This window comes from Lepidochelys kempii, chromosome 10 (genome assembly GCF_965140265.1).
Source record: "Lepidochelys kempii isolate rLepKem1 chromosome 10, rLepKem1.hap2, whole genome shotgun sequence".
Classification (NCBI taxonomy): domain Eukaryota; kingdom Metazoa; phylum Chordata; order Testudines; family Cheloniidae; genus Lepidochelys; species Lepidochelys kempii.
The window spans coordinates 7,382,577-7,407,774 of NC_133265.1; the positions used below are offsets into that span (position 1 = coordinate 7,382,577).

Here is a 25,198-nt window from a genome sequence, read left to right on the forward strand (position 1 = left end):
ATGTCAGCAACTACATGGCCACTAGGAGTGGCTCGCTCACCTCTGATTTGAGGATTCCCTTGGACCTTGCCCTTCCCTTTCCCTCCAGGCTTGTGTGGTCCCTGAGCTCTCTTGCACTTCTGAAGTGCTCCACCCATCTATTTTTTCCTTCTTCTTCTTCCTGACTTTACTATATGGGATATAAGTAGAGAATGGAAACAATCTTCCAAGCAATTTGTAGGCCGTGGCACATTCTATCCAAGAGAAGTGAAGTGTTGAAGTCCCATTGTGACAAGACGCACTAGTAACGTACAACGGGGGCGGGGGGAACGATTCATGTCCACCAAAAAGGACCTTTCCAAGTCTAGATTCTAGCACAGCACCAGAGCGGATGAATTCTTCTTTGCACGTATGATACTGTTTGTTCAGGGATCTAGAAAGTACTACTTTGTAGAGGAGATAAGTAATATTCTCTCCTTTCCTCCCCACATATGGGTATACAAACCCAGAGATTAAGGGCCCAATATTCAGAAGAGCTGAGTACCAGCGACTTCAACTGAAGAGCATTTATTCCCTTAGGCTCCCTGAAGCAGTACGAGCCTAAGCAACTCATTGTAGACAACACAGCAAGTCAGCAGCCTAGCTGGGATCAGAACTGAAGTGTACTCCGCCAAAAAATCCCACACAGTCAAGTGATGCTTTCTGCTTTTATTCAATTAAATGCAGCATTCTATACAAGAAAAAAAAACGAAATCCATGAAATTCCAAACCCTGACAGTGAAGAACTAAATTCTTCCTAAGAATCAACCAGAATTAAAAGATTCCCCCCATGGTACTGTACATAAAATAATCTCTGCCCCATTTACAGCGTTCCACACAGTACTTCTTTTGTATCTCAAACTTCAGAACTGTACAACTTTGTTACAAACAACGCTTTCCTATGAAAAAATTACAGAAAAAAATATTGCCACTTTTTATTTATTTGTAACAAAAAGTTAGAATCTTTTTTAAAAAAAAGAAAATTTAAGTCAGCCAGAACTCTGTTAAGAGCGTGAGTGTGGGGGGAGGAAGGGGGAGAAATGAGAGAAGGGGTACTGTGGTGCTTGTCAGAGCATCAGATTAGCATTCCCTTTCGGTCTCAAAAAGGGAAACTGCATTTGGCATATAAAACTACACATCACTAGAGGTGGGTCCAAGCCACAGAGTTCGGGTCCTGCTCTGAACTTCCCCCAAATTTCAGGGCTGTTTGGAACTGGGGGTTTTGGTTTAGACCCATCTCCAGTGAGCACTGCTATCAAAAAGTCTCATACTAACAACATTAAAAACCAAGAAATAGAGCTCTTCCCTTTCCCTACACAGGAACCCTGGAAAAGAGTTTGAGAACTTGAAGAAACAAAAGATTACGCCTGCGTGTGCGTGAGAATGTTACAGTAGAAGCTCCCTGATCGATTAACTCAGAAGCGTGCATGTCAGTTGCCAAAATATCAACTCATAGGCAAACCTTCAAGATGAACCAAGCCTTTGGATTACAGCTCGTGTGTGCCACAACTCAATTTATTTACAACAGCTGGATTAGAATTTAGCAGGTGGTAAAAGCCAGATGTGCCAACCCACATCTTCCGACCATTGTGTAATTTACCTAGATGCTGTTAAGTGGAACTGCTGAGGTTGCCAGATGCTTAAGAAGCAAAGCAATGTTCTGCCTAGAGCATCAAACTTAAGAAGGAATCTAAAGAAATCCCTGTGCTAACACTTCTCTTCTGTTACTAGCAAACCTTTTCACACTCTTCCTATGGACACACCAAGCCCATGCAATGGGCTGAGAGTTTTGATTCCACCACTAGAACAGATTCATTTCAGCTACATATAGCCACATGTAGCAAAAATAAAAATTCCTCCCCAGCCTTTGTTTGCAGAGAAACAAAAAGCATCGACTTTCCTTAGGTAAGAAAAATGCTGTCATGGTCGAGGTTTGGGGGTGTTTTGGGGGGTAATTTTACTGTGTCTTTGATTTAGATGATAGTTTAATGAATTCTGCATACTACATGCAGCTTTACAGAGAGGAATTTGGACAACATTACTGTACCAGACTAGGAAAGATTTTAAAGCCAAGTTGGTCAAGTCTGTGAATAAGGCCTTGTTAGAAGTCACCTAGCTCTATCTTCCATTTCTGAGCAGCTGGTAATGACCCAAGTTCCACCCCCCCGACCCCAGAGATGAAAAGAGGTGGGACCGGGGCAGCTATTAACCAAACCGGAGTTGCCAGAACTCGCCTCACATCTGGACATTCTCAAGGTTAGGAGAGCGAATGCAAGTCTGATGTGGGACTTGCAAGCAGCCCCATAGGCCACTGCAAGCCAGCTACAGAGTACATGTGGGTGTCACTAACACCTTGAGCCATTGTTCCATCAAATAAAATACAGCAGACATTTAAATCTGTGTGAAAATGTAAATTCTCCATTTTTTTAAATTCAAGGTTTCACTTTGAGTGATGATCAGTGCAAAGAGTTAAAAAACATGTATCTACAGATATACATACGTGTGTCTATATAAAATATCTGTACAACTGGGGAGGATGGCCTGTCAATACACAGGGTGACATCTGGCCTAAAGAGAAAGATGCCTTGAGTCCAATTAGTTGTGCCCCAATCTCTCCATGCATCAATGTTGCAGTCAGTTAAAAAACAAAACAAAACAAAAAAAAAAACAATACCACAAACAAACAAACCCACAACCAGACTTTGAGACCAACGCTAAAAGGCTTTCCTGACCAACTGAGCAAAACCTGTAGAACTGAACAAACAGCAATGATGGAAAACAGGAAAAAGTTGCACTGAAGAATACAAAAATAAATCTGAAGTAAAGGTACCTGTTGTCTACACAGAATGCATAAGAGAGTCAGAATGAGGTGTCATTTGTACCATGTTAGAGGAGAGACCTCTATTACATAATGCATTAGTCGGTCTTGAGCTCCTTTAAGACAAATCCAGTACCTCATTCCCATCTGGGTCACACAGCAAACCTTGCTCTATCAAGTGCTGATTTGGGAGCCACTAATATCACATCACAAAAGAGGCACAATTGCAACCAACTTCATTTTAAGTTGAGGAGCCAGAACACAGTATCCTTACTGCAGAGGTAGACTTAACGTAGCGTGTTGGGGGGGGGGGGGCACTGCATATCATAAGAGGACTGTCACAGGAAAGAGGAAATAGAGGCACAGATCACTATGGTTTCTGCTATTTATCCAGCCAGAGCTACGTTTAAGCGAATCAGAATGCTACTATTTAAAAGAATGATGTACTCAGCACAGCACCCTAGAAGCACACAGGGCATTTTAGCAGCATTTAAAGTGTGAATTCAAGTGTGTTCTAATTAAAACCATTCCTCAGCCTCCTGCTAGAAGTCACCATCTTAAAACAGTGACATTCACAAGGCCAGCAATAGATAGACAAGACTGCAGCAGATCCAGCATGAGAAACTGAAAGGGAAGAGTTTTTCCTTTCTGATTGTTAAGCTGGTCTTGGAACTGGATTGCTATTCTCATCAACAAGCAAGGAGACAGAGCAATAGCAGGTCTAATTTAAACAGCTTATTTTCAAATGCAATTTACGCTTTAAAGACAGCCAGAAGCATGAACTTTTAGAACTCTGGGCAGAGGTGGAGCTTTTTCTTTTATTTTTTTTAAAAAGGGCTGGCAAAAGACTATTCTCAACTTTGAGCGATGCCAACTGAAGTTCTTAACCAGGAAAAAAACAATCTGCCACAAAAAGACAACCCTAGGTCTAGTAATCCTTATGCAGATAAAACTTCTACTGAAGGCTGTAGTAGTTTTGTTTGCATTGTGACCAATGGTGGATCTAGTTTTAAATAGTCTCAGCATTCAAGAGGAACCACCTGTACATTTTGGGGTAGGAGAACCACACCTGAAGTCAGATGGTTAGTAAACATGCGAGATTTCCAACAAACAGGACACGAGGGAACAATGCTTGGTTTCTGGACTGAAAACTCCTCATGACAGCACAAACATGTTTCAAAATATATTAGATCTTTTTATTGTAAAGTACATAGACCATAGCTAGTGTTCAAGACACGATACCAAAGAAAACTACCAAAAAAAAGTTTAGGGAAGGTAAAGCTGTAAAAAAGAAAAAAAAACTTTTAAAAATAAAGACCAATATTTGCAATCGCTGACATTTGGATTCATGGAATCAAATGGAGGAGAGAATGTTAATGTTTATTTATTAAAATTAGGGTACTAAATAAGTTATTAGACCCCAAACTTTGACAACTCATTGAGGCTTCAAGCCAGGATAATGCAGACTGAATGTGAAAAGATGATCAGAAAAACATATTAGAATATCTAAATTCTCCTATTAACTCCTTGGACTCTAGGAATCTTATTCTCAGCACTTTAAGTAGTTGGTCAAGAGGCTCACAGCACCGGAATTCCTAGTGTCTCTCAGTAAATAGAAGAAGGACACAGACCAGTTGTGATACTTGTTGAGGCTAGGAACAGACAGTGCTATGCAAGATAATTGGGAGGCATCTGACACCTAAGCAGAGGGTTCCTGCCTCAAAAGGCCAACCCCCCCCAGACATCCCCAAGTCTTCTAGTTCTACTGGGGCGACAATATCATACTTCTGCTATGCATCAGCACATCTTTGTGGCTGAGAAGCCTGAGAGGTTCTTCAAGCTGCTGCAATGCTCTGAAGCATCCTCCAATAGGATACTCCAGAGATAACAGTCTGGATCCTTTTCCTCCTGAACCAAGAAGGGAGAGATCCACTTCCACCAAGATGCCAGCCAGCATAAAGACAGCCCTTCCCAGGGTGCTGCCAAGTCACATTCCCTCACAAGTGCGATCTGCTAGCCCTACACATTGTTCTGGCTATTCTCTAGCTTTGAGAAGGAAAAAACATGTATCCAACACACACACACACTTTCAGACTCAAAGGCCTAGGGGGCCAATACGGATCTCAGTCCCGTAGCTTTACAGGCCTCAATAAAGCCAGCTAAAACACTTATCCAGAGATTTAAAAAAAACAAAACAAAACAAAACCACACACCCAAACACAATATACTTCTGAACAATTGTAATGATGCTGTTCGCGAGAAGCGTCAAGTGGATGGAGCAACTTCAAGTCCAACATTCCTCCCTCCTTCAAACAAGCCTATTCTCTCCTTGAGGAGCCCCTCAAAACCACCACTGATGTGAGAAAGAGCTTATGTATGGCCTTTGCAGAGAGGATACACCCTCTAGTCAGCAGTGCAGAAAACAAGATGCTTGCAAGCCCAAACTAGCTGAGGGAGAAGTGGAGGGAAGCATACGGCATTAAAAACTGTTACTAAAGTGCAACAAATATCCTAAATACTTTGTAATCGATTGCAGTAAGAGGTGCCTGCAAAGCTTCAAAACTTCCAGTTGCTGCAGGACACCTTTAAAAACAAAAAACCCAAACTATGTAATAGCAGACGTAGGAAATTTAGGAGCCCTTTGGTGTAGCATGGAGTATGAGGCCGCTACGAAGAGTTTCAACTCTTGGGGTCAAACAAGATATTTAGAACATTTTAAAAAGAAACTCAGTTAAACAAAGCAAAGGAAAAATTAATTTCTTAAATCTTCAGTAACAAAACAGTTAACTTTTTGGTGTTTTCAAGAACACAGACCAGGCTGCCTGGTCCAGCATGAACAATATCCACTTCATGAGGGAGGGGATGCCAGTCTGACACACCCCTTTGGAAACTGCAGGTGGCACCTTACACATTCCACCAATATTTATGCCTCAGAATAACTCCATTCATAAAAACAAATAGCCAGATCCTTCCCAGTTACTCTTCAGCCTGAAAGGAAACAACAAAACTGAAGCTAGATGAGAAACAGCCAGGGTGGGGAGGAGAGGGGAGGGAAGGGAGAGGGAGTTTTCATAGACTGGAGGCCAATCTCTTCAGCTTTGAGACTCTGGAAAGCTCATGCCTCAATGTCGCCTCATTTTAACTTTGCGGGCTGGACTTCCATCCTCCTCCTCCTCGTCATAATCCTCTGTATACTCGTAAGACCTTCGCCAATAGTTCTCAGAGCTGAAGTTGCTCCGTCTCCTATGTTTTGGTAAGAGGACCGAGCGCCTGTTCTCCTCCTTATCCATTTCTAAAATCCGCGGCCTGAGGAAAAGAAGAGAAACATTTGGAGCAGACAGCCAGTTGAGAATTTAAGAGATGTCTCAGACTAGCTGTGTTATTTAAGCTACAGTTTCTTGAATATTTTGACCAAATGGACCACGTGGGCGATCGGACTTCCAACGCTGCATTATTCCTACAAGTACAGAACTCCTGTGGAGTCCAACACAGGCAAAGCAGCAGACTATAAAGCCACGTGAATGCCGAGGGGAGCATTTTGCCTGTATTTGATGCCTGTTTTCTGAATCTACATCACAAGTTATTAAAAGGCTCTTTATTTACTCTTGTCCTACACTGAAGCTGTTAAACTACAAGAGAAACTACCAAACTATGCAACCACTCTGCCATTCCTTCTTAGGTGTAGCTGATTGTACCAATCATTTACCCCTTTTATGGGAGACTCCCTTCGTGATAAGCATAGGTAAAGAACGTCAGCATTAAGGGCATGATCCCTTTTAAGTCAATGGGATTTTTGCCATGGTTTTTAATAGGAGCAGGACTCCCTATTCCCTTGCTCTTTTAGGAGCTAGTTTACTGTTCCATGAGGGTTGTTTTTGTGGGGCAAGGTTTCTTGCTCGCTCTCTCTCTCTCTCCACCTTCCTCCCCACCCCCGAAGCATCTGGTACTGGCCACAGTCAATGGCAAAATACTAGACTACACGGTCCAATCATCTGATCCGGTACAGCAATAGCTATTGTCCTCATAACAAATGCATCATGTTGACATCCATGGATAATGCATGTACTATACTAGAATCTTTTAGGCTACATAAGGGGAAAGGCCCATTTGATTTTAGAAGATGCAAACAGTGATGGACAGAAGTGACAGAGTAAGAATTTAACTTTCAGGTTAAGGAGAAAACCTCCCCATGACCACCCATGTTGTACTGACATAGCAACTCCTGCAGTTCTATAAAACTGTTCTTTCTGTATGATCAATTGCATTTATGTTGTACATTTACTCCACACTAGTTTGCAGTACCATTAGAGGTCACGCTACATTTGTAGATGTGTTTCTCTTCTTGGCTTATGCTCATACAGTTAGTCTGGGACTTGAGTGGGATGTTACACAAATAAGACTCCCCTCAAATGACTGGCTGCAGCATGGGCTTGGACCTTGCTGTAGTCAAGCCATGAAACCAGGCCAATCTTTTGGTTTTACATGATGTTGAGAAGAAGTCTTAACCCTTGCTAAGGCTCAGAGACACCCCTGAGTACCAGGAATACTGGTTAGACTTTACATGGGGCATCTGATTCTGCACCACCATTGAAATGTGCCAACATTTTTTCCCTTTTCTTCTATTATAGGAGTTATCACTCCTGGCTAGAAACCATTCTATAGGCCAAATGCATCACTGTTGTCACAGGTGAAAACTCATTATGGACAGGATTCCATAAACACACTCTAAAAGACTGGCTCAGCTTCTGGCACTGCTAGACTAACTGGACCACTTCCAGGAAGGAGTCAGTGTCCAAATCCCTCTTGAAACCAAATCCTGCAAGAGTTCACCAAGAGTTTGGGTATGCAAGGAATGCAGGATTGGGCCCACAGCAGGTATGAGAAACATCACGAATTAAATACCCCCACCCCCACTCTTCCCTGTCAGTGAAATTTTATCCTTTTGAAAATTCATTTCATTGTACATAATAGCTTGGCAATAAAGGTCAAAATTAGCTGCAGGGAAACTTTATTGTTCTGAATGAGTGCACTATCAAGAGGAAGCTGAATCTATTGCTTCTCAATCCTGCCAATCATTTGACAAGAAATAAAACAAACAGCTTAAAATCCAAAGTCAGCTTTAAGCTTACAGGTCTGGCTCTTAAAAAAAACAGTTTTGATTAAACAGACCTATATTGCCTAGAAAGCATGTGTGGAGTAAGCAACCCTGACGCAGGAAAGGGGAGAAAACTTAAGCAGAACTTTAATGCACAAGAAAAAAAAAAAAGCCGGACTAAATAGGACAGAGGTTAAGTTGTTACACAATAGCATTATAGGAATGATGCTGCATTATCTTTGCAAGAATCACACAAAGGCCTATGAAAGGGGCTGTTCTAGCAACTGTGATTACTACCAGGCTGATTGGTGGGTGGGTGGCATTTACCACTGTTTTGCAACATGCCACGAAACTTTGCAGTTCACTGAGACCAGAAGCACTGGAGCCAGATCACCACTTTCACAAACTATCATCCTACCTGTGAGCAGCATCAGGGTCTGCTTTGCGATGCGACCGCTTTGGTTTCAGGATCTGGTCCCTGTTGCTTCCTGATAGACGGTCAGAGGTGTAACCTGGTGGCAACACAGAGCTACTCAGCGATTTTGTTTCCAATCGAGGAGCATCTAGTCTTGTTCTGTGAATGTTAAAAGACAAGTGTTTCCAAAGAGCGCTGACACATCAAAGTAGCTATTCTATCTAGTCAAACTGAAGTAGATTCCCTGATCCAGGCCCACCAGCAAGGTTAAGTGACAAGCAGGACAAAAACTGCAATCCTCCCCTTCAAACTCCCACTTCCCTATTCAAAAAAGTTTGCACGGGATCTAGTACACAGTCTGATATATTGGCCTATATTAACTCAACTATTAATTCTGAGGGTTAATGACTGTTCAGCAACTTAAAACCCTGGATAAAGTATCTAGAAGTGATGAAGCAAAACTCCCATACTGCAGTGCCGAGCACCACCACTGTACTCTCCCTGCATATCTAGCTCTCTTGGTGGGACCAGGAGAGCAAACCTGCACACATCAATAGAGTTTTGCTGGAGATTTTCTAACAACAAAAATATCCAATTGTCATCAGGTGAAGGTCTGGAAGGGAGTCCAAGCAAGCAAGCTGCAACATGGTATCTCAACTAAAATATTCAAGCTCTAGTCCACACTATAAGGGAACCACGCTAATAGTTACATCAATGTGCAATAGGGTCTGGCAAGCACAGTTCAGCTAAAACAGAACAATTCTGTCCAACAGCACTGTTTGCTCAGACACAACTGTAGCTGGCTCAGTGTTTGTGTCTAGGAAACACAGCTAGCAGAAGCTATCCTACAGAACACTCAATAGTACAGATTCTTAATGTAGTTGCATCACGGCTATGCACAGACACAAGCTTTTGGCTTCAGCAGTACATAGTTTCAAACATGGACCCAAGCCCTAGCACTGAAAGGATGCAAGACGGCTACAGATTCCTGCTGCTTCTTAATATTATTTTACAATGTGCATCTCCCATAAGGGAAGTTTGCTAAAAATCAGGTCATGGGCTTGGGTTGTAAGAAAGGGGAAAGTGAGCTTTGATGTTATTCTTGAACCTAAGTTTTGCAAGCTTGATTTGGACAGGGTATGGAAAAAAACTTCAGATCCTTTCAAACTCCAATTACAAGTTGTTTGCAGCTGCAGAGCAAACTGTCCTCTCCACCAACACTCACCAGCTTACTCTTTGCTGCACGTATAATGTGTTGACACATGAATAAGGCATGTCCATACAGAGTATGCAGATTTGCCAGCTGCACTGTACACAGGAAGTAGGTTTTTGTCAGACTAATAAGAGTCCAGTTTACCTGCCAGTATCCTACTGGAATTCAGATCCAAATCAGTAAGTGAGAATTCTGAACTAATCCTAGTTAGAACACTGAATGCAGAAACGATGGCAGGTCCAATGCTGAACCAGTTTATTACCATTCCAACACTACTCACAAATATGCCAAACACAGCACAAGTGGTCTGCTTCTGATTAATGAATGCTATAATCAGTGTTCTGACAGCCATCGTAAGCTTGGCAACAGAACCTCCGGTTTTCCTCACCCCCCAAGCACTTCATGATGGCTCACACAAAAATGATTTTATGAAAGTCAATTTTTGCAGGGGGAATAAAGCTTCTGAGGGTGTGGGACGATATAGCTACCCCCTAACGTTAATGAACTAAAAAAACCAAAACATTTTGCACAGAAATTGAGACTTGCATTTCCAATCATATTTAAAGTTTTAACTGGATTACAAGAGAGCATAAAATCTTGGCTTGAGCCCTCTGAGTTTTTAGGTCTTTTAAAATGTAGCTAGGCAGCAGAGGACACTAAAAAGGACAGACACACAGGCAAGTAAATTATACAAAACTAATGTTGTTTAGCATAGGTTCCTTCTAATGTATCGTACGGGTACAATATACAAGAAGTATTACAAAGAGCTTGAACTGTCGTCATTTGAAAGTTACTTCCAAATCCCGTTTGAGCAGGTCTCATTAGGTTGCACTAACACACTGTTTATTTCCCTGGTTAGAGCTATGCTTAAAAAAAAAATAAAAAAGGGTACGAGTTTTTTAAATTTAGGAGTTTTAGCCCCCGAGGGCCTCCAACCTCTTAAGCTGAAGATAAATTCCAGCCCTTTCTGGTGCTGTTGCAGCCCTGCACTCAAGTACACAGGGAACACTGCAAATATCATTATGTTCTAACTGCACTGAAGCATTTATGACCTACTTGGTAATCATGCTGCTCTCAAAATATTCCAGAAAACTGATCAAATGTCAGACCATTTCTCCAATACACATACTTTTGTTCTACACTCCCTGCCAAATAAGTACAGAGCATCTAGAGCTTCATACAGAGAACGTATTCAGGAACAAAGACTCAAGCCCAAAAGTTTTGCCAGTTGGGCCCTTCACCACATGGCTTGATATACTAGTTCCTAACTATACCAAAGTCTAAAGCTAAGCACCCATGCCATATCTTGGTGAGAATCAGATTCTCTGGCTACCCAAGCAGACCCTACAGAAAGAACGTGCTTTATGACATCAATATTATGCTAGCAACAGACTACCTAAAGGGGAAGTAGCTATTTTCCTGGTTGCATAACACACTATTTAAATCTGCAACAGTCACGTGATACAGGATGTGATAAACTTCACCATAGCAATCCGCACTATGGAATGCAAGTGTTTACAAAGGGTCACTGCAGTCCTGCCGCGTATGGATGCGGACCAGGTTCGACAAGGAGCAGATGTTTTAGCATTACAATGGATATGCAACAGCTAAATAAGCTGTAGTGTGCAATGTCCATAATGTACCCTTTTGCAAAGTGGTATATATGCATTTTAGGGATCAGGCCTGGTAGGTGCTATAAAGACTCTGGGAAAAGGGGGATTCCACTCTGTCTAAAAAGGATGGATATAACAGCATCCTTCACCACATCAGACAGTCAAGTAGCTATCAGAATCTTACTCAGTAAAGGCATAGAAGTTCATTGTGCTCTCTCCTGCCCTAACCTTGAGTGAGGTGCTCTCTCCTGCCCTAACCTTGAGTGAGGCAGAGTGTAGGATGCTCAGATACACAAGAGCATTCAATTTTAGTGACAAAAAAAACAAGCTCTAGAGGCACTGTTATGCAAGCATTCCCAACACAGTTCTGCCAAGAAATGTAAATCCCTGCACTCCTAGGCCTCTTCTAGTATAGACTAGTGCACTGGTTTAATATCCAGTTCAAATATATTTAAACTGCAGTGTAAAAAAAAACCCCAACCCCCGCCCCCCCCCAAAAACCCCAAACCATCCTTTGTTTAAGCTGCACTATCTAGTTATTGAACTAAACAAAAACATAAGCAAGAGATAAAAACACTTCAAGCAGGTCTCCATTATAGGTTTCTCCCAGTTTAGCTAGTTTAAATCTATTTAGTTAACCCAATGCTCTTCTCCAGCACAGACAAATCACCAGCCACTCTCGAAGAGAGGATATCGGGCTAGAGGACCACTGGCCTGATCCAGTATGGCCACTTATGTTCTGAAGTCTGGAAGGCCCATTTCTCCCATAACCCTGCCACTGCACCTCAATCCTGCCCCACAGTACCCCCGTGCCCCTTCAAATATTTCAACAGCTACAGAAATTTGTGAGAGCACCCCTAGTGGCACTAGTCCATATTGGCTTTGCTTCTCTCTGGCAGCAGATACTCTCACCCTGGCTGGTTTCAACTGCAGCAGCCTTCTGATTCCTATTAGGATCGCTTTGTCATGTTTATGTACAATACATTATAATTAAACACACAATAGCTTCTCTCTCTTTACTTCATAGATTCCAGGACCAGAAGGGACCACTGTGATCTTGTTTTGTCAGCTGCTCCTACTTCAGTTTGTGGAGATACAGGGCAGAGGTGTGATTCTGCCTCACTAATGTCTCAGGGCTGCTGCCTTTCCTGGTCTCATTTCATGGCTTCTCTCTAACCAGATGTCCGAGTCTTCACTTTGCCCCTGAGTTGATCTAACTGGCACTGCGCCACATCTTCCATGAGGCTAGGTTTCCTTGAAACCAGCTAAGCTGCTTGAAAGCTCAGAGAATCTGGAGCCAGATTTCTGAGAACTAGCCTCACTCCCGCCTGGGCTGCAATTCCAGCAGTCTGCCATTGTGTCTACTTCCTTCTCGGTTTCCAGTACTTTAAGCCAGAAGGGCTCCGTTGGTTTGCACGTTTCTCGTAAGGGGATTTGTTGACAGTGGAATTACTAGTTGGACACCCCCTGGAAGGAATGACCCCACAACGAGTTTTAAAAGCAGCGGCTGCCATGTATTTTCAAGTTTCAGAGGGTAGCTGTTTTTGCTGAAACAGACTAATACAATGAGGAGTCTTGTGGCACCTTAAAAACTAAAAAATTTATTAGCGTATAAGCTTTTGTGGGCTAAGTGGGTCATAGCCCACGAAAGCTTACGCGCTAATTAAAAAATTTATTAGCACATAAGCTTTCGTGGGCTATGACCCACTTAGCCCACAAAAGCTTATATGCTAATAAATTTTTTAGTCTTTAAGGTGCCACAAGACTCCTCAATGTATTTTCAAATTACTCAAAAGTGTTGTTTCTGCTACCAGGACCCAACAAAACAACAGATACTCGGGGGAAGGGGGTAATTAAGAACAGAAGAACAGCGACAGAGGGTGAGACACAATGATCCATCTAGCTCAGGAACCTGTCTTCTGACAGTGGCCAGTGCCAGATGCCTAAGAGGGAAAGAGCAGAACAATTACTGAGTGATCAATCCCCCGTTGTCCAATCCCAGCTTCTGGCAGTTAAAAGTTTAGGGACAGCAGAGCATGGGGTTGCAGCCCTGACCATCTTGGCTAATAGCCATTGATGGATCCATCCTCCATGAACTCATCTAATTCTTTTTTCAACTCAGTTATACTTTTGGCCTTCACAACATCCCCTGACAATGAGTTCTACAGGTTGACTGCGCACTATGTGAATAAGTGCTTCCTTATGTTTGTTTTAAATCTGTGGCCTATTAATTTAATCAGTTGACCCCTGGATCTTGTGTTATATGGAAGTATTGTTACCCCTTCTTATTCACTTTCTCCCACCTTTCACGATGTTATAGACCTCTATTATATCCCCCCTTAGTTGTCTCTTTTCTAAGCTGACCTGTCCCAGTCTTTAATTGCTCCTCATATGGAAGTTGTTCCACGCCCCTAATAATTTTTGTTGCCCTTCTCCACACCTGTTCCAATTTGAATACATCTTTTCTGAGACGGGGCAACCAGAACTGCACATCGTATTGAAGACATGGGTGCCCCATGGATTTATATAGTGGCATTACGTATTTACCGTCTTATCTAGCCCTTTCCTAAGGGTTCCTAAAACTGTTAGCTTTTGATTGCCACTGCACATTGAGTGGATGTTTTTGGAGAACTATCCATCATAACTCCAAGATCTCTTTCTTGAGTGGTAATAGCTAATTTAGACTCCATCATTTTGTATGTATAGTTGGGATGTTTTTCCAATGTGCATTAGTTTGCACTTACTAACATTGAATTTCATCTGCCTTTTTGTTGCCCAGTCACCCACTTTTGTGAGCTTCATTTGTAACTCTTTTGACTTAACCATCTTGAGTAATTTAGTGTCATCTGCCAAGCTTTGCGCCTCACTGTTTACCACTTTTTCCAGATCATTTAGGAGTACGCTGAAAAGCACCAGTCCCAGTACAGATCTGTGGGGGACCCTGCTGTTTACCTCTCTCAATTCTGAAAACTGACCATTTATTCCTACCCTTTGTTTCCAGTCTTTTAACCACTTACTGATCCATGAGAGAACCTTCCCTCTTATCCCATGAGGAGTTACTTTGCGAAAGAGCCTTTGGCATAGGACCTTGTCAAAGGCTTTCTGACAGTCTAAATACACTATATCATCGTTATCCACTTGATTGTTGACACCCTCAAAGAATTCTAATAGATTGGTGAGGCATGATTTCCCTTTACAAAAACTATGTTGACTCTTCTCCAACATACTGCATTTATCTGTGTATGATAACTTTGTTCTTTAGGCAAACTGGTTGAAGCTAAGGCTGAAATTAGGCTTACTAGCCTGTAACTGCCAGGATCACCTTAGAGCTTTTTTTAAAATCAGCATACCATTAGCTACCCTTCAGTCATCTGGTACAGAGGCAGATTCAAGTGATAGGTTACATACCACAGTTGTTAGTTCGGCAATTTCATATTTGAGTTCCTTCAGATCTCTTGGGTAAATACCATCTGGTTCTGGTGACTTATTAATGTTTAATCTATCAATTTGTTCCAATAACTCCTCTACCAACACCTCAATCGGGGAAAGTTCCTCAGATCTGTCACTTAAAAATAATGGCTCAGGTGTGGGAACCTCCCTCACATTCCATGCAAAGAATTAATTTAACTTCTCCGCTACTGAAACTTTAAAGCTACAGGGACAAACACTGGCCAGAATAAATGCCATCTATTGAATAACATGGTGTTATAAGATAGTGTCATGGGTGATGAGAAAATGTACAGGGCACTACTTCACACTGCCAATCCCTAAAAATCCATTTATAGGCCTAGTTCTGTAATCCATGCGTCTCAGACATCAGCATCTTTATTTCCCTGTTGGAAATGAGTCATCCTCCTCCCAGAGGAAAAGAATTTCTCTGCCTATGAAAGTTGCCCCTACAGAAATTGATATGGACAATATCTACTTGAAGGGACCATGTCAGGTCATTCAGTACTTAGAGATCATGTAAACAGGCCTTAAATTGAGGCCAAAAATTTAGGTTTTTACAAGGCTGGCTTTATTTTTTAAAAATGAGGCAGCCAACGAAAGACAGCGGTTTGGATGTGAACGTACCCTCCACAGTGTTTTCAAACATTACAAAAAATACGCTTTTGAAGGAGTCAGAAAATGAACCGAAAAATTTACAGTAACAAAGAAGAGGTCAGAACCAGGCAGTCTATTTTCATTGTTCAAAACTAGTGTAGTAAATAATCAGATATTTAAGATTTAAAATGTTGAATAATCTAGTGTTTTATAACAAATGATTTACCACCTGATACTGTCCCTTTAAAAATGTTCTGAAATGATAGAGTGCTAGGGTATCAACTTTTTTCTTTCTTCCTTTATCACCCAAAATGCTTTAACACTTACTTTCGAAGGATGATGACAGCTCTCCTCTCCTTGATGTCCTGTGGTCGAATGCAGTGCGTAATTTCGTCAGCTGCATATCCACTGTAAAAACAAAACAAAAAACCAAGAGCTATGAGCAGGCTGATAAGCAAATGATTCCCAGTTTCAGAGAATCAAGCACTGGGTAGCCTACCTACTCTAATTTTCATGGTGCAGTTCCTAAACTTCACACGGTTCTAAAAACAAACTAAAGCAAAAATTACATAAGGCTGATAATATTAAAGTTCAGGAAGGCTGGTCCTGGTCATTTTCTGCCACAGTGTGTAAGTACACATCAAAAGAAAATTATTTATGAATCTATGGCTCGTGTTAAGTGACAATTAAAGTGTGACCGCAGCGTGTAAAGTCAGCAACCTCATTTAGTGAAGTATGATCAGGAGAATTTAAATGAGCAACATAATACCACCACATTACCAAGAGGGATATTCCCATGTAATTCCCTCCATAGAAAGCCATCTCAATTATAATGGAGATAAACGCGGGCAAGCTGTAGACAAGTGCTACTGATTACTGGAAGATCCTATTCTCCCTTTTGAGTTTCCCTTAAGTGTTGTGGCTTTGGGATCACAGGTGAATTTTTAGCCTGATGAAAAGCAGAGCGGCAAGGAGTCAGAGAACAAGTGCCCTTGCGCTAGAAAGACTACCTTTCTATTTCCCCAACAAGTTCAGATACTTCCCTGCATTCCACAACCACTCCCTGCTCAGCTGCCCCAAGCAAGCAACTAGACTGCCCTCCTATGTAACCACAGAGAGATTCTACTGCTGTATTTATCATGGCCCAGTCAGAGAAGCATGCATGAAGATGATTTAGCTAGACTTTAGACTAATGTATCTTTAGACTAATTTCTGTAAAACAAGCTACTGTCCTAAGAGGTACATACTATGGGTATTCAGAAGCATTTGAGATGTATTGTTGGCGCTATCAAATAGTACAGGTATCAACATTCTCTTTAGAATTCTGTTCTTATGGTTGCCTTTTTGTTGAAAAGTATAGTTTTGAGTTCAGTGCAATCAGCAAGGTTTGTAGTTTGAGGTTTCCCTGAGCAGGGCCACACTTTATGTTAATATGGATGATTGCAGGCAACATCTGCTTAGACAAATTACCTTGTAAGAATTTCTGGAAATAAAACCATTCTTATGATGTTAACTGAAGGTAAGAAACAAACCCAACTCAGACTGGGAGGGAAGGGAACACACCATGCCAATGCTTCTCCCGCTTGGTTTCTTCTAGAGCATTCTGGAGGCACAGACTGAATCCCCTTCCCAGCCCAGAGTACCCCACGCCCGAATGTGACTTAAGAGGGCATTTCTGGCAAGATAAAAGCCTTTCAGAATGTTCTAAAATAGATGGCAGGGGCTTTCAAGGATTCAAAGGATTTCTAAGGGGTCTTGAGAACAGAGTGTAGAGATCAGAGTGGGGCACTACATGCACTGGATCTGGTTCAGGAGAAAACACTACAGAATCAGTGTATCCAGGATTTAAAAAAAGAGCAGAATCATACATTTGTGAACTCGCCTCTTTAATACTATGGGCCTCTCCCCCATCTCCTCTTTAAAGCTTAATACAGACAGCTTGCACTTATAGTATAAATGCAGCAAGTTTGAGCTTGGCCAGCAAGGTTAGCGTTAATGATTTCATGCTGGATAACAGGGAGGAGCTAAAATGTAACATTCTGCAGTGCATCCACATCATTCCATAATTGAGTGATTCTATAAGAGGCTTCTATTTTCGTTTTCTTTTTAGAAATCTGTGCTCTCATTTCCCAAGTGCTTAGAGACTGGGTGGGATGACATTGCATACCCTCCCCAAAGCAAAGCTCTAACACTATGCCTTCCTCATTGCAAAGTCCAGTAGTCACCAGTAAGCATTCTAAAATTTCATGGCCTGTCTCAGTGGGCTGTAGGTTACTCAAGCAGGTCTATCCAGAGAAGAATAGATGGCACAGGACATTCCCTTCTACATGCATGGAGTTACCTAGTAGATGAGACTGTAATTCTCCCCCAACCTCTCCAAAAGAGAATGCTACCTTTCACTCCCTCCAAGATACAGCTTCTATTGTTTCTAGGACTGAGATAAATTCTGGAGAGAAGATCAGTGTGTTTTATTCAGGTGTATCACAAAGAATTAAGAAGTGTTTTATGCAAGTGGGCTTATTACAGGGCTCTATTATGTTTCAATATCTTTGCTTCAAGCTCCAGTGAATCAATTAAGCTCAGATCACCCACATTAGTGTTCTTAATAGAACCCTAATAATGCCTTTAACTTAAGAGAAGAAGCCAATTTCTAAATGGGAACACTCCATAAGATGTCAAACAGGCTGCATGTTCTGATTATTTGCTGGGCAGGAACCTATTTCACAGAGGAGTTTAATGCCAACTTGAAACTAACAGGACTCATGGCCAATGTTCCCTCTAATTTTTGACGGGCCGTGTGCGCAAAAAATTTCTGTTGAAACTGTTGTGCTTCTGTGCAAGTTTTTGTGCGCATGGTGTTTTGCCGTGTGCACAGCGTTTAGGATCTGTGCACACGCGCACACCTTAGACGGAACAGTGCTCATGGCCACAGACAGGCACCAAGTATTGGTGCAAAGATTATAAACCTAGATATTCTGTCTCCCTGCTTCAAGAGGCATGTGCCAAGAAGACTGCAGCAATAAGTACCCAAAGCTGGTCAGCCCAAGCTCTATGCAGACTGAAATAAAAGTTATATTTGAAATGGCAAAAGAGAATACTCTGTCACTCCATTCTGAATATGATCATCAGGGCGAGACCTGACAAAACAACGTCACTTTCTGTTTTGCCAAGGTCAGTCAGCTACATCCCTGAGCCTCCCAACACCATTACTACTGAAGCTGTAAAGCAAACATTCATTCCTCATCATATCTTTGTGAGAACATCTGAATTCTACTCCTGGTTCTTCTGAAGGCTTCCTCTGGGACTTTGGTCAAATCCCTTAACCTCTGTTTACACATCTGTAAAACGAGGTTAATACCTACCTCATAGGGGTGAAGAGAGGCTTAATTTATTGTCTGAAGTGATTTGAGATTCTCAGCTACACCATCTAGTATAAGAAGTTTCATCCTAATTTTTTAGGCAGGGAAACTGAGGCACTGCCTGGTTAAGTGAATTGCCCATGGCTGGCAACCCAGTCTCATTCCTTGTCTAGAGGGCATATCAGAGCCACTCACCCCAACAGGGAAATGCTCCTAATGGAGTTGCACTCAGACACCGCCCTTCCTTATCAAAGGAGTTGCTGCTGAGCAATGAGGTACTCATCTCTGCCGAAGCTGAGCATATTCCCTACACACTGCTCCAACCTCAACCCCCTGCTGGGAAGAAAGACAGAGGCGGTGTACCTGATACTGCCAGTGCAAATCACCAGCGTACTAGACAGGGTGCATTTGAAGATGCCAGCATATTTGGACAGTCTCAGAAGTGCTTTGCATGTTACCCCATCACCATATCTAGAGATTTCAAGTCAGTGGTAATTGGGTTTAAGGCTTCAGCCTATTTTCAGTGATCAGTGATTTTGAAAGAGCCCTCCCTCACTGACTCAGCTGATTGGACTCTACTGGTTGAAGCAGAGCTTGAAAAATCCACATGCCTACTCGCCATTGACATGACGTTTCCTCTGATAAGGGGATCTACACCAATTTCTGAAGTTTAAGCTCTCTTTTAAAAATAAATTTCTAGCCTGAACAACTAAGGATTTCTTGCAACTACAAGGAAAGCAGGCTCATCCGGAGTCTGCAGCCAGCTCTAGTGCCTATGCTATTTAGAGCCTTGCCCAGCAGCAGGAGTGTGAAACTAACATCTTGTCAGTTTCAGAACTGGTCAGCAAGAAGTGGAGCATATATGGAGGAGGAGAGCCCAAAGAATGACATGGGGAAGGCAAGCGCCTTAGAGATCTTCCCCTCATAGCAGCCAGGAGGCGCCAGGGATCAAGAGTAGAAAGCAAGCCCCCCTCTCCTTTCCAGCATCCAGATGGGGACTGGGTGGGGGTCATCATTACCCTAAGATTGATACAAGAGATGTAGTTCCGCTACCCCAGCAAAGTTCAGAGATAACACCTAACTCCAGCTGCTGGACTTCTCATGTGGGCATTGCTCATGAAGCTCACGAGTGTCCACCCCGCCTCACACATCTCTTGTTAACGATCTCTCACTATTCCTCTAGTCAATAGCAACCTAATAATCTGTTCTCAAGACCCAAGCTGAAAGATGTATCATTGTTAGCAATAAGGAGAAAGATCTGCCTTTTGCTGAATTTTGTACCCTGCAAAGATCAGCACATTTACGAATAGTCTAATATTCATGCTAATATAGCAGTAGCTATCAAGATATATTGTTAGATATAATGTAGCTCCCAATTTTTTATTTTTTTTTTTTTGCAGTTTAAGTATTCTCCCCCCATCAAGACAAATTCTCCTCAGAAAGACTGGGAAACAGTTGTATTCCCACTGCCTCATGCACACTAGTTCTATCCTGCTGGTACTCATCTGATTCCTTTAAAAAGGAAACTCTAATATTGCTGAGTCAGTAGTCAACAGCATCACCTGCACTACTCTAGCCTATAAAGAGAGGCATTGAAATTAAAGGTACATAGTATTTACACCAAGCTTGATTTAGTCTTCCTAGTGGGAAAAGAAATTCAGCTATCGGTTGAAAGTTGGAGAGAAAGAGAGGTTTAAAAAGGTCAACTTTAAACGAGAGAGGAAGTACCATTATACCTCACAGGGAGGGAGGGATATGACAAAGCAAGATGGACCCCTTCTCCTGCCCCACAAAAAAAAATAAAAGCCTCCAAAAACTCTACTGCAGAGAGTGACAGAATACTTAGCTAGCCGAGCAGTATGAGCAGAAGGGGGAATAGGTGGCTACAAGGTCAGACAATGAAACAACTTAACAGAGAGCTCTGAAAGCCAGGAAGACAGTCAAATTGACTGTTGATATTAGTAGGAACAACAGAGTACAGGTGACATGGGGACGGACAAGGAGAGGTAGAGAAGTGAGTTAAAATGAGAGGGAGAGATGAAGCTTTATCCCCTAGACTCTTTGACGGTTCTCACATAGATCTAATACATGCAGCCAAAGAAATGCTGTTACACTGGCTTCCCAGGAACACAGTCCTGCTGAGAACAGCCACTGACACAGCAATGCTTGAGTCACACAGACATTTTTACAAGCATGTTACTTCTATCCACACAGTTCCTCGGTTTTCAGAGAAACTGCCTTCAGGAACTATTTACTTGGATTTTTCCTCCCTTCCACTTTGGAGAACTGACTCTTCAATATGTCTGAGAGGGTTGGATCTTAGGCATCACCTTCAGTAGGATCTAGAAGACTTGCAAGTCATGTTCATTCTCTCTCTAACCTGGCAACTTTAATAAGTCATTACAACTTTGATCCAGCCTGGATCACAAACCAATCCCTCTGGCAGAATGTCCTGTAAGTGCTAAGTATTTATTAACTGCTGCATTTAAATAGAAATAATCCCTATTTTAAAATATATTTTTACTGGAAACTAATCTCTTATCTTGGATTAAGCAAATGAATTCCAGCAAGGGGTTCATTAACAAAAAAAAAAAATCCTTAAAGCACTATTCAGAAATCTTTTGTTTCAGTTCTATGCTTGTCTCACCCACTGAAGTTATTTGTCAGTACAGAGCTGACGTCCTCCAATATGAGGGAATGAAAGTTTTACCATTAACTTAATTGGGAGCAGGAACAGGCCCATATTCTTTCCTTTTACACCTGTCCAGTTAGAATGCTTTGCAGCAATGCAAGATTTACCATTCCAGATCAAACGTCTGGTCCATCAAGGCTGGTTATCCTGCCTGTCGGTCTCTAGTACCTTACCTCAGGCCAATATTCACCCACTGGAATAAGCAGGTAGAATTTTGTTAGCTCTCGGAGAGCTGTGCCCACTTACATGTCAATTTTCTATCCCCTCCGATCTGAAAGTCAGCTATCACAAGGGGTACTGGGAGAATTACTTAATGTTTGTGCAGCAGTTTAGAGATAAAAAGCAATGCAAGTGCTCACTATATCTGTTTTTAATGCACCTGGTCAATTGTACAATGTTGTATGTACGTGAAGGGGTAAATTCCTTCCTGACCCCCACAGCAATAATTTTACAAGCCAAAGCATGAGACTGTGTTACCCAGACTGCTTTGCGGCTAGCATGCACATTTACCAACTCAGACAACAGAATAGCTAAAATACTTCCCTTTGGCAATGTTGAAAAAGTTAGGGGTATTTGACTGTCAAAATGAATTCTGCAGAACTGCCCTTAGCTTCAGGACTATAAAAGTTGATCATAAAATTATGCAGCCCCAGCATCTGACTTCCTCCCTCCAGTGTCACCTAAAAGCCCACCTGCTCCACAAAGCCACGTGCCCCAATCCCCACATGCAACTTAACTGGCCGCTACCTGTGCCAGTCTCAACATTCAGTATGTTGTTAGAGAGGCAGCGTGACCCGGGGACAGAGAAAGAGATTAGAAGGTAGGCACTTCCAAGACCCAATCCTGGCTTTACCAGTGACTTGCTGCTTGACCTTGGGCAGGTCATTTGACTTCTATGGCTGTTTCCCTACCTGTAAAAGGTGGGGGGCGAGGGGACAGGACCTTACTGCACCTACCATACAGGGCTGCTGTGCATGCAGTTTATACAGTGCTTGGAAGTTATGAAGTGCTACATGGCTTGCACTTGCAAACTATGTTTCACAGGAGATCTCAGAGCATTCTACAAAAAGGCAGCTAAGATTTAATATCCCCACTATACAGATAGTATACAGATAGAGAAAAATGAGGCCAGTCACCTCACCTCTGTTTACAGAGGCACAGGAAATCAGTGAACAGAACAGAACCCAGGAGTCCTAGCTTCTAAATCAGCTGCTCTACCACCAACACGCTATTGGACAGGGGCTCCATTTTATGTCTTACTGTGTATTCTAACCGTAGACAGGAGCGAGCTTCAATCCGCCAATGTTTCATGAACAGATATTCTCACTGAGGCCCCTGCATATGGGCTTGTCTTCCTCCCAAGCCCAGCTGTGTCACTGCCTGCTGCCCAGAGCTGAATCACTGCTCCAGCCAGACCCCCAGACCATAATGCCTCAGTCCCAAGTTTCCTTCCTTAATCCTCCTACTCAGACAGTGGAAAGCCCTGTATCTAGGATGCTATATAAACAACTCAGGCATGAGTTTTTGCTGATGTTTGGTATTGATAACAAGTTACACAAACAAACTACTCAGGAGTCTCAGTTTAGTCGCTGAAACTCAGAGGCCCTCCACTTAGTTACCTTAGCACAGTGACACTCCCTCTCCTCACTGGCAGGAACAAGACAGGTTCGGAGACTCTGATGGGCTTGAACTGGAACTTACACCCAAAGCAGAGTGCAGAGTCGCTGAAGAAAGACACAGAGACGATGGGTCTCTCAAAGATGTGGATAGGGTCCACATGGGAGACAATGCAGCCACCAGGCTGGTAGTCGTTGATCACCGCACTGTTCACAAAGCCCTCAGGGATCACCCTGTGCTCCACTAGCTTCCGGATCACCAGGTCATGCACCCACTCAGGAATGGCATCCACCTCCCCCTGAGGGTACAGCCTTTCCTGACCAGGGCCTCGTCTCTGCAGCTGGGACCCATACGTGTAGCCCTCCCCAAAGAAATACTTGTTCCGAAGAGGGGCCCTGTCCACCGTATGCTCTTTGTAGAGGCCTTTCTCAGCTCTAGATACCACATCCTCAATCCGGGCTTCAATCTTGGCACACTCGTCTGGGCTGAAGAGACGAAGCTGCCGGATACCACTTTTGACTTTCCGGGCCTCCTCCTCCTCCTTCTGTTGCTGCTGCTCCTCCTCGTAGTCACTGGGCTCAGAGTCAGAGTCCTCATGGTACTTGCGTTTTCGCTCCGCAGCAGCAGCCCCCCCATAGGGGGACTCTGTAGGATCCCGCAGGCTGTTGCCTTTGTAGTTGTCCCGATAAGGCATCATGGACTTCAGCTTCTCTCGCAGGTCTGTGTAGCCACTTCCCGCCATGGTGTGCTTGCAACCCACCTCCTCTATTGATCTCCTCTGTGCACGACTCTTTGGGTTAGAGAGTGGGAAGTGCTGCTGCTATTCATGGCCTCCACCGTCCTGCTGGGATAGTTCCAAAAGGAAGGAGGTACACGGAGTGGATTCTATATTCAAACTTCCACACACAGGGCACCCACCCAACTCTCTCTCCTTGGGTGGGGGTAGGAACCTTTGATACAGGTAGCTCAGCTCCACTCTTCCATAAGGGCCCTGACCCCTTGGAGGGGAGAGGGACTGGCTCCGCTCCAAAACGGGAAGTCCCCCCCCCCTTTTTTCCCCCCTCTTTTGGGTAGCAAAACAAGAGACGTATCTTGTTCTGCTCTAAACTTCCACGGAGGGTGCCCCCTCTCTCCTTCCTGACACGCGTGTGTGAGTGTGAGTGTGAGTGTGTGGGGGGGGGGGAGGAGAATAAGGAAGCTCACCTCCGTCTGTGCGAGCAGGCTCTTCTCTGGCTACTGCGTAGGGAAAGGGGAGGAGGAGCCGGGCAGGCAACACAGGGCCAAGCCTCCCCTCTTCTTTCCTAGGGCTTGGGGGGGGGGGCTAGCTCGCTCCCCCCGCCACTTGCAGGCTGGCGGGGGGGGGGGGCGGACTAGGCAGCTCGGGGCCCCGTGTCTCCCCGGGGCGGGAGCGCGCGGTCCCCCCAGCCGCCGGCTGCCAAACTCACGGGCGGGCCAGCGCGGGAGCGGGGCTCGGCTCCGCGGGGCCACGCGGCCAGCCTCCCTCCAGGCACGGTGAAGCCGCCGCCGGGCCGGGCCGGGCGAGGCCTCCGGGCCGCCCACGGGCTGTCAGCTGCTGGGCCCCACGCTCTGCGCCGGGAGCCCGCCGCCCATGGGGCTCTTCCTCAGGCGGTGGCGGCGCCTGGCACATGCCCAGCCGCCGCCGCTGCCCCGGCTCCCGGCAGCCCCCGGGCCGCCGCCTCGCTCCCCATCGCAGCAGCCGGAGCGGGGGGAGGGCGGGGGCTCCGACGCGCTCGCAGACGCCGCTCGGACTCCTCGCTACGTCACCGGGCCCCAGCCCGACATTTATAAATAACTCAGGGGCAGCCTCGAGCGCAGTCCGCGCAGTGCGCAGGCGCGGTCCCGGAGCCGGCCGACGGCGCCCGCGTCGACGGCCTCCCCCACCGGCGCATGCGCGCTAGGCCCGGCCGCGTCTTTGCGGCCGGCGCACTTTAGGGCCGCCGCCGCTTGGCAAGGCCACCGGGGCTGTTTGGTCGGGGTGGCCTGGAAGGCGGGTGGGGCCGAGCTGGGCTGAGTGAGTGACTGGGGGTGGGGGGGGATATCGTTCTGTGAGGGCATCACCGATACCTCAATATCCCCCTCCCCCCGTTACAGTACCACCTATCCTACCTTTTCCCCCGGCTCGATGCTGATTGGGCGAGCTGCTCTGTTGAGGCGGGCCCAAAAGGGAAAATCTCGTTGATTGGTAGTCGTGAGATGGGGTCCTTCTTGTGTAGCAAGTTGCGTAGAGCTGTGCGCGGTAGCGGAGGACCCCCTGAGAGGAGTTATTGGGGTGACTGAAGAGGTGCCTGATTAG

At 44.2% G+C, this 25,198-nt stretch overlaps 1 protein-coding gene across 4 annotated transcripts; it reads right to left on the bottom strand.

Moving 5' to 3' along the window:
* Positions 1-672: 672 nt before the first annotated feature.
* ALKBH5 (alkB homolog 5, RNA demethylase) lies at positions 673-24,733 on the bottom strand. Of its 4 annotated transcripts, none has more exons than XM_073361813.1 (5): positions 24,330-24,733; positions 22,887-23,725; positions 15,544-15,624; positions 8,350-8,505; positions 673-6,142 (listed from the first exon to the last, which is right to left on the bottom strand). In XM_073361813.1, the coding sequence occupies exons 2-5, from the start codon at positions 23,624-23,626 to the stop codon at positions 5,959-5,961; spliced, it is 1,161 nt and encodes a 386-aa protein (XP_073217914.1). In that variant the 5' UTR covers positions 23,627-23,725; positions 24,330-24,733; the 3' UTR covers positions 673-5,958. The 4 variants fall into 4 exon arrangements, with proteins under 4 accessions (XP_073217914.1, XP_073217917.1, XP_073217915.1 ...); XM_073361816.1 differs by having other exon boundaries at positions 22,887-23,728; XM_073361814.1 differs by having other exon boundaries at positions 24,088-24,733.
* Positions 24,734-25,198: the final 465 nt, after the last annotated feature.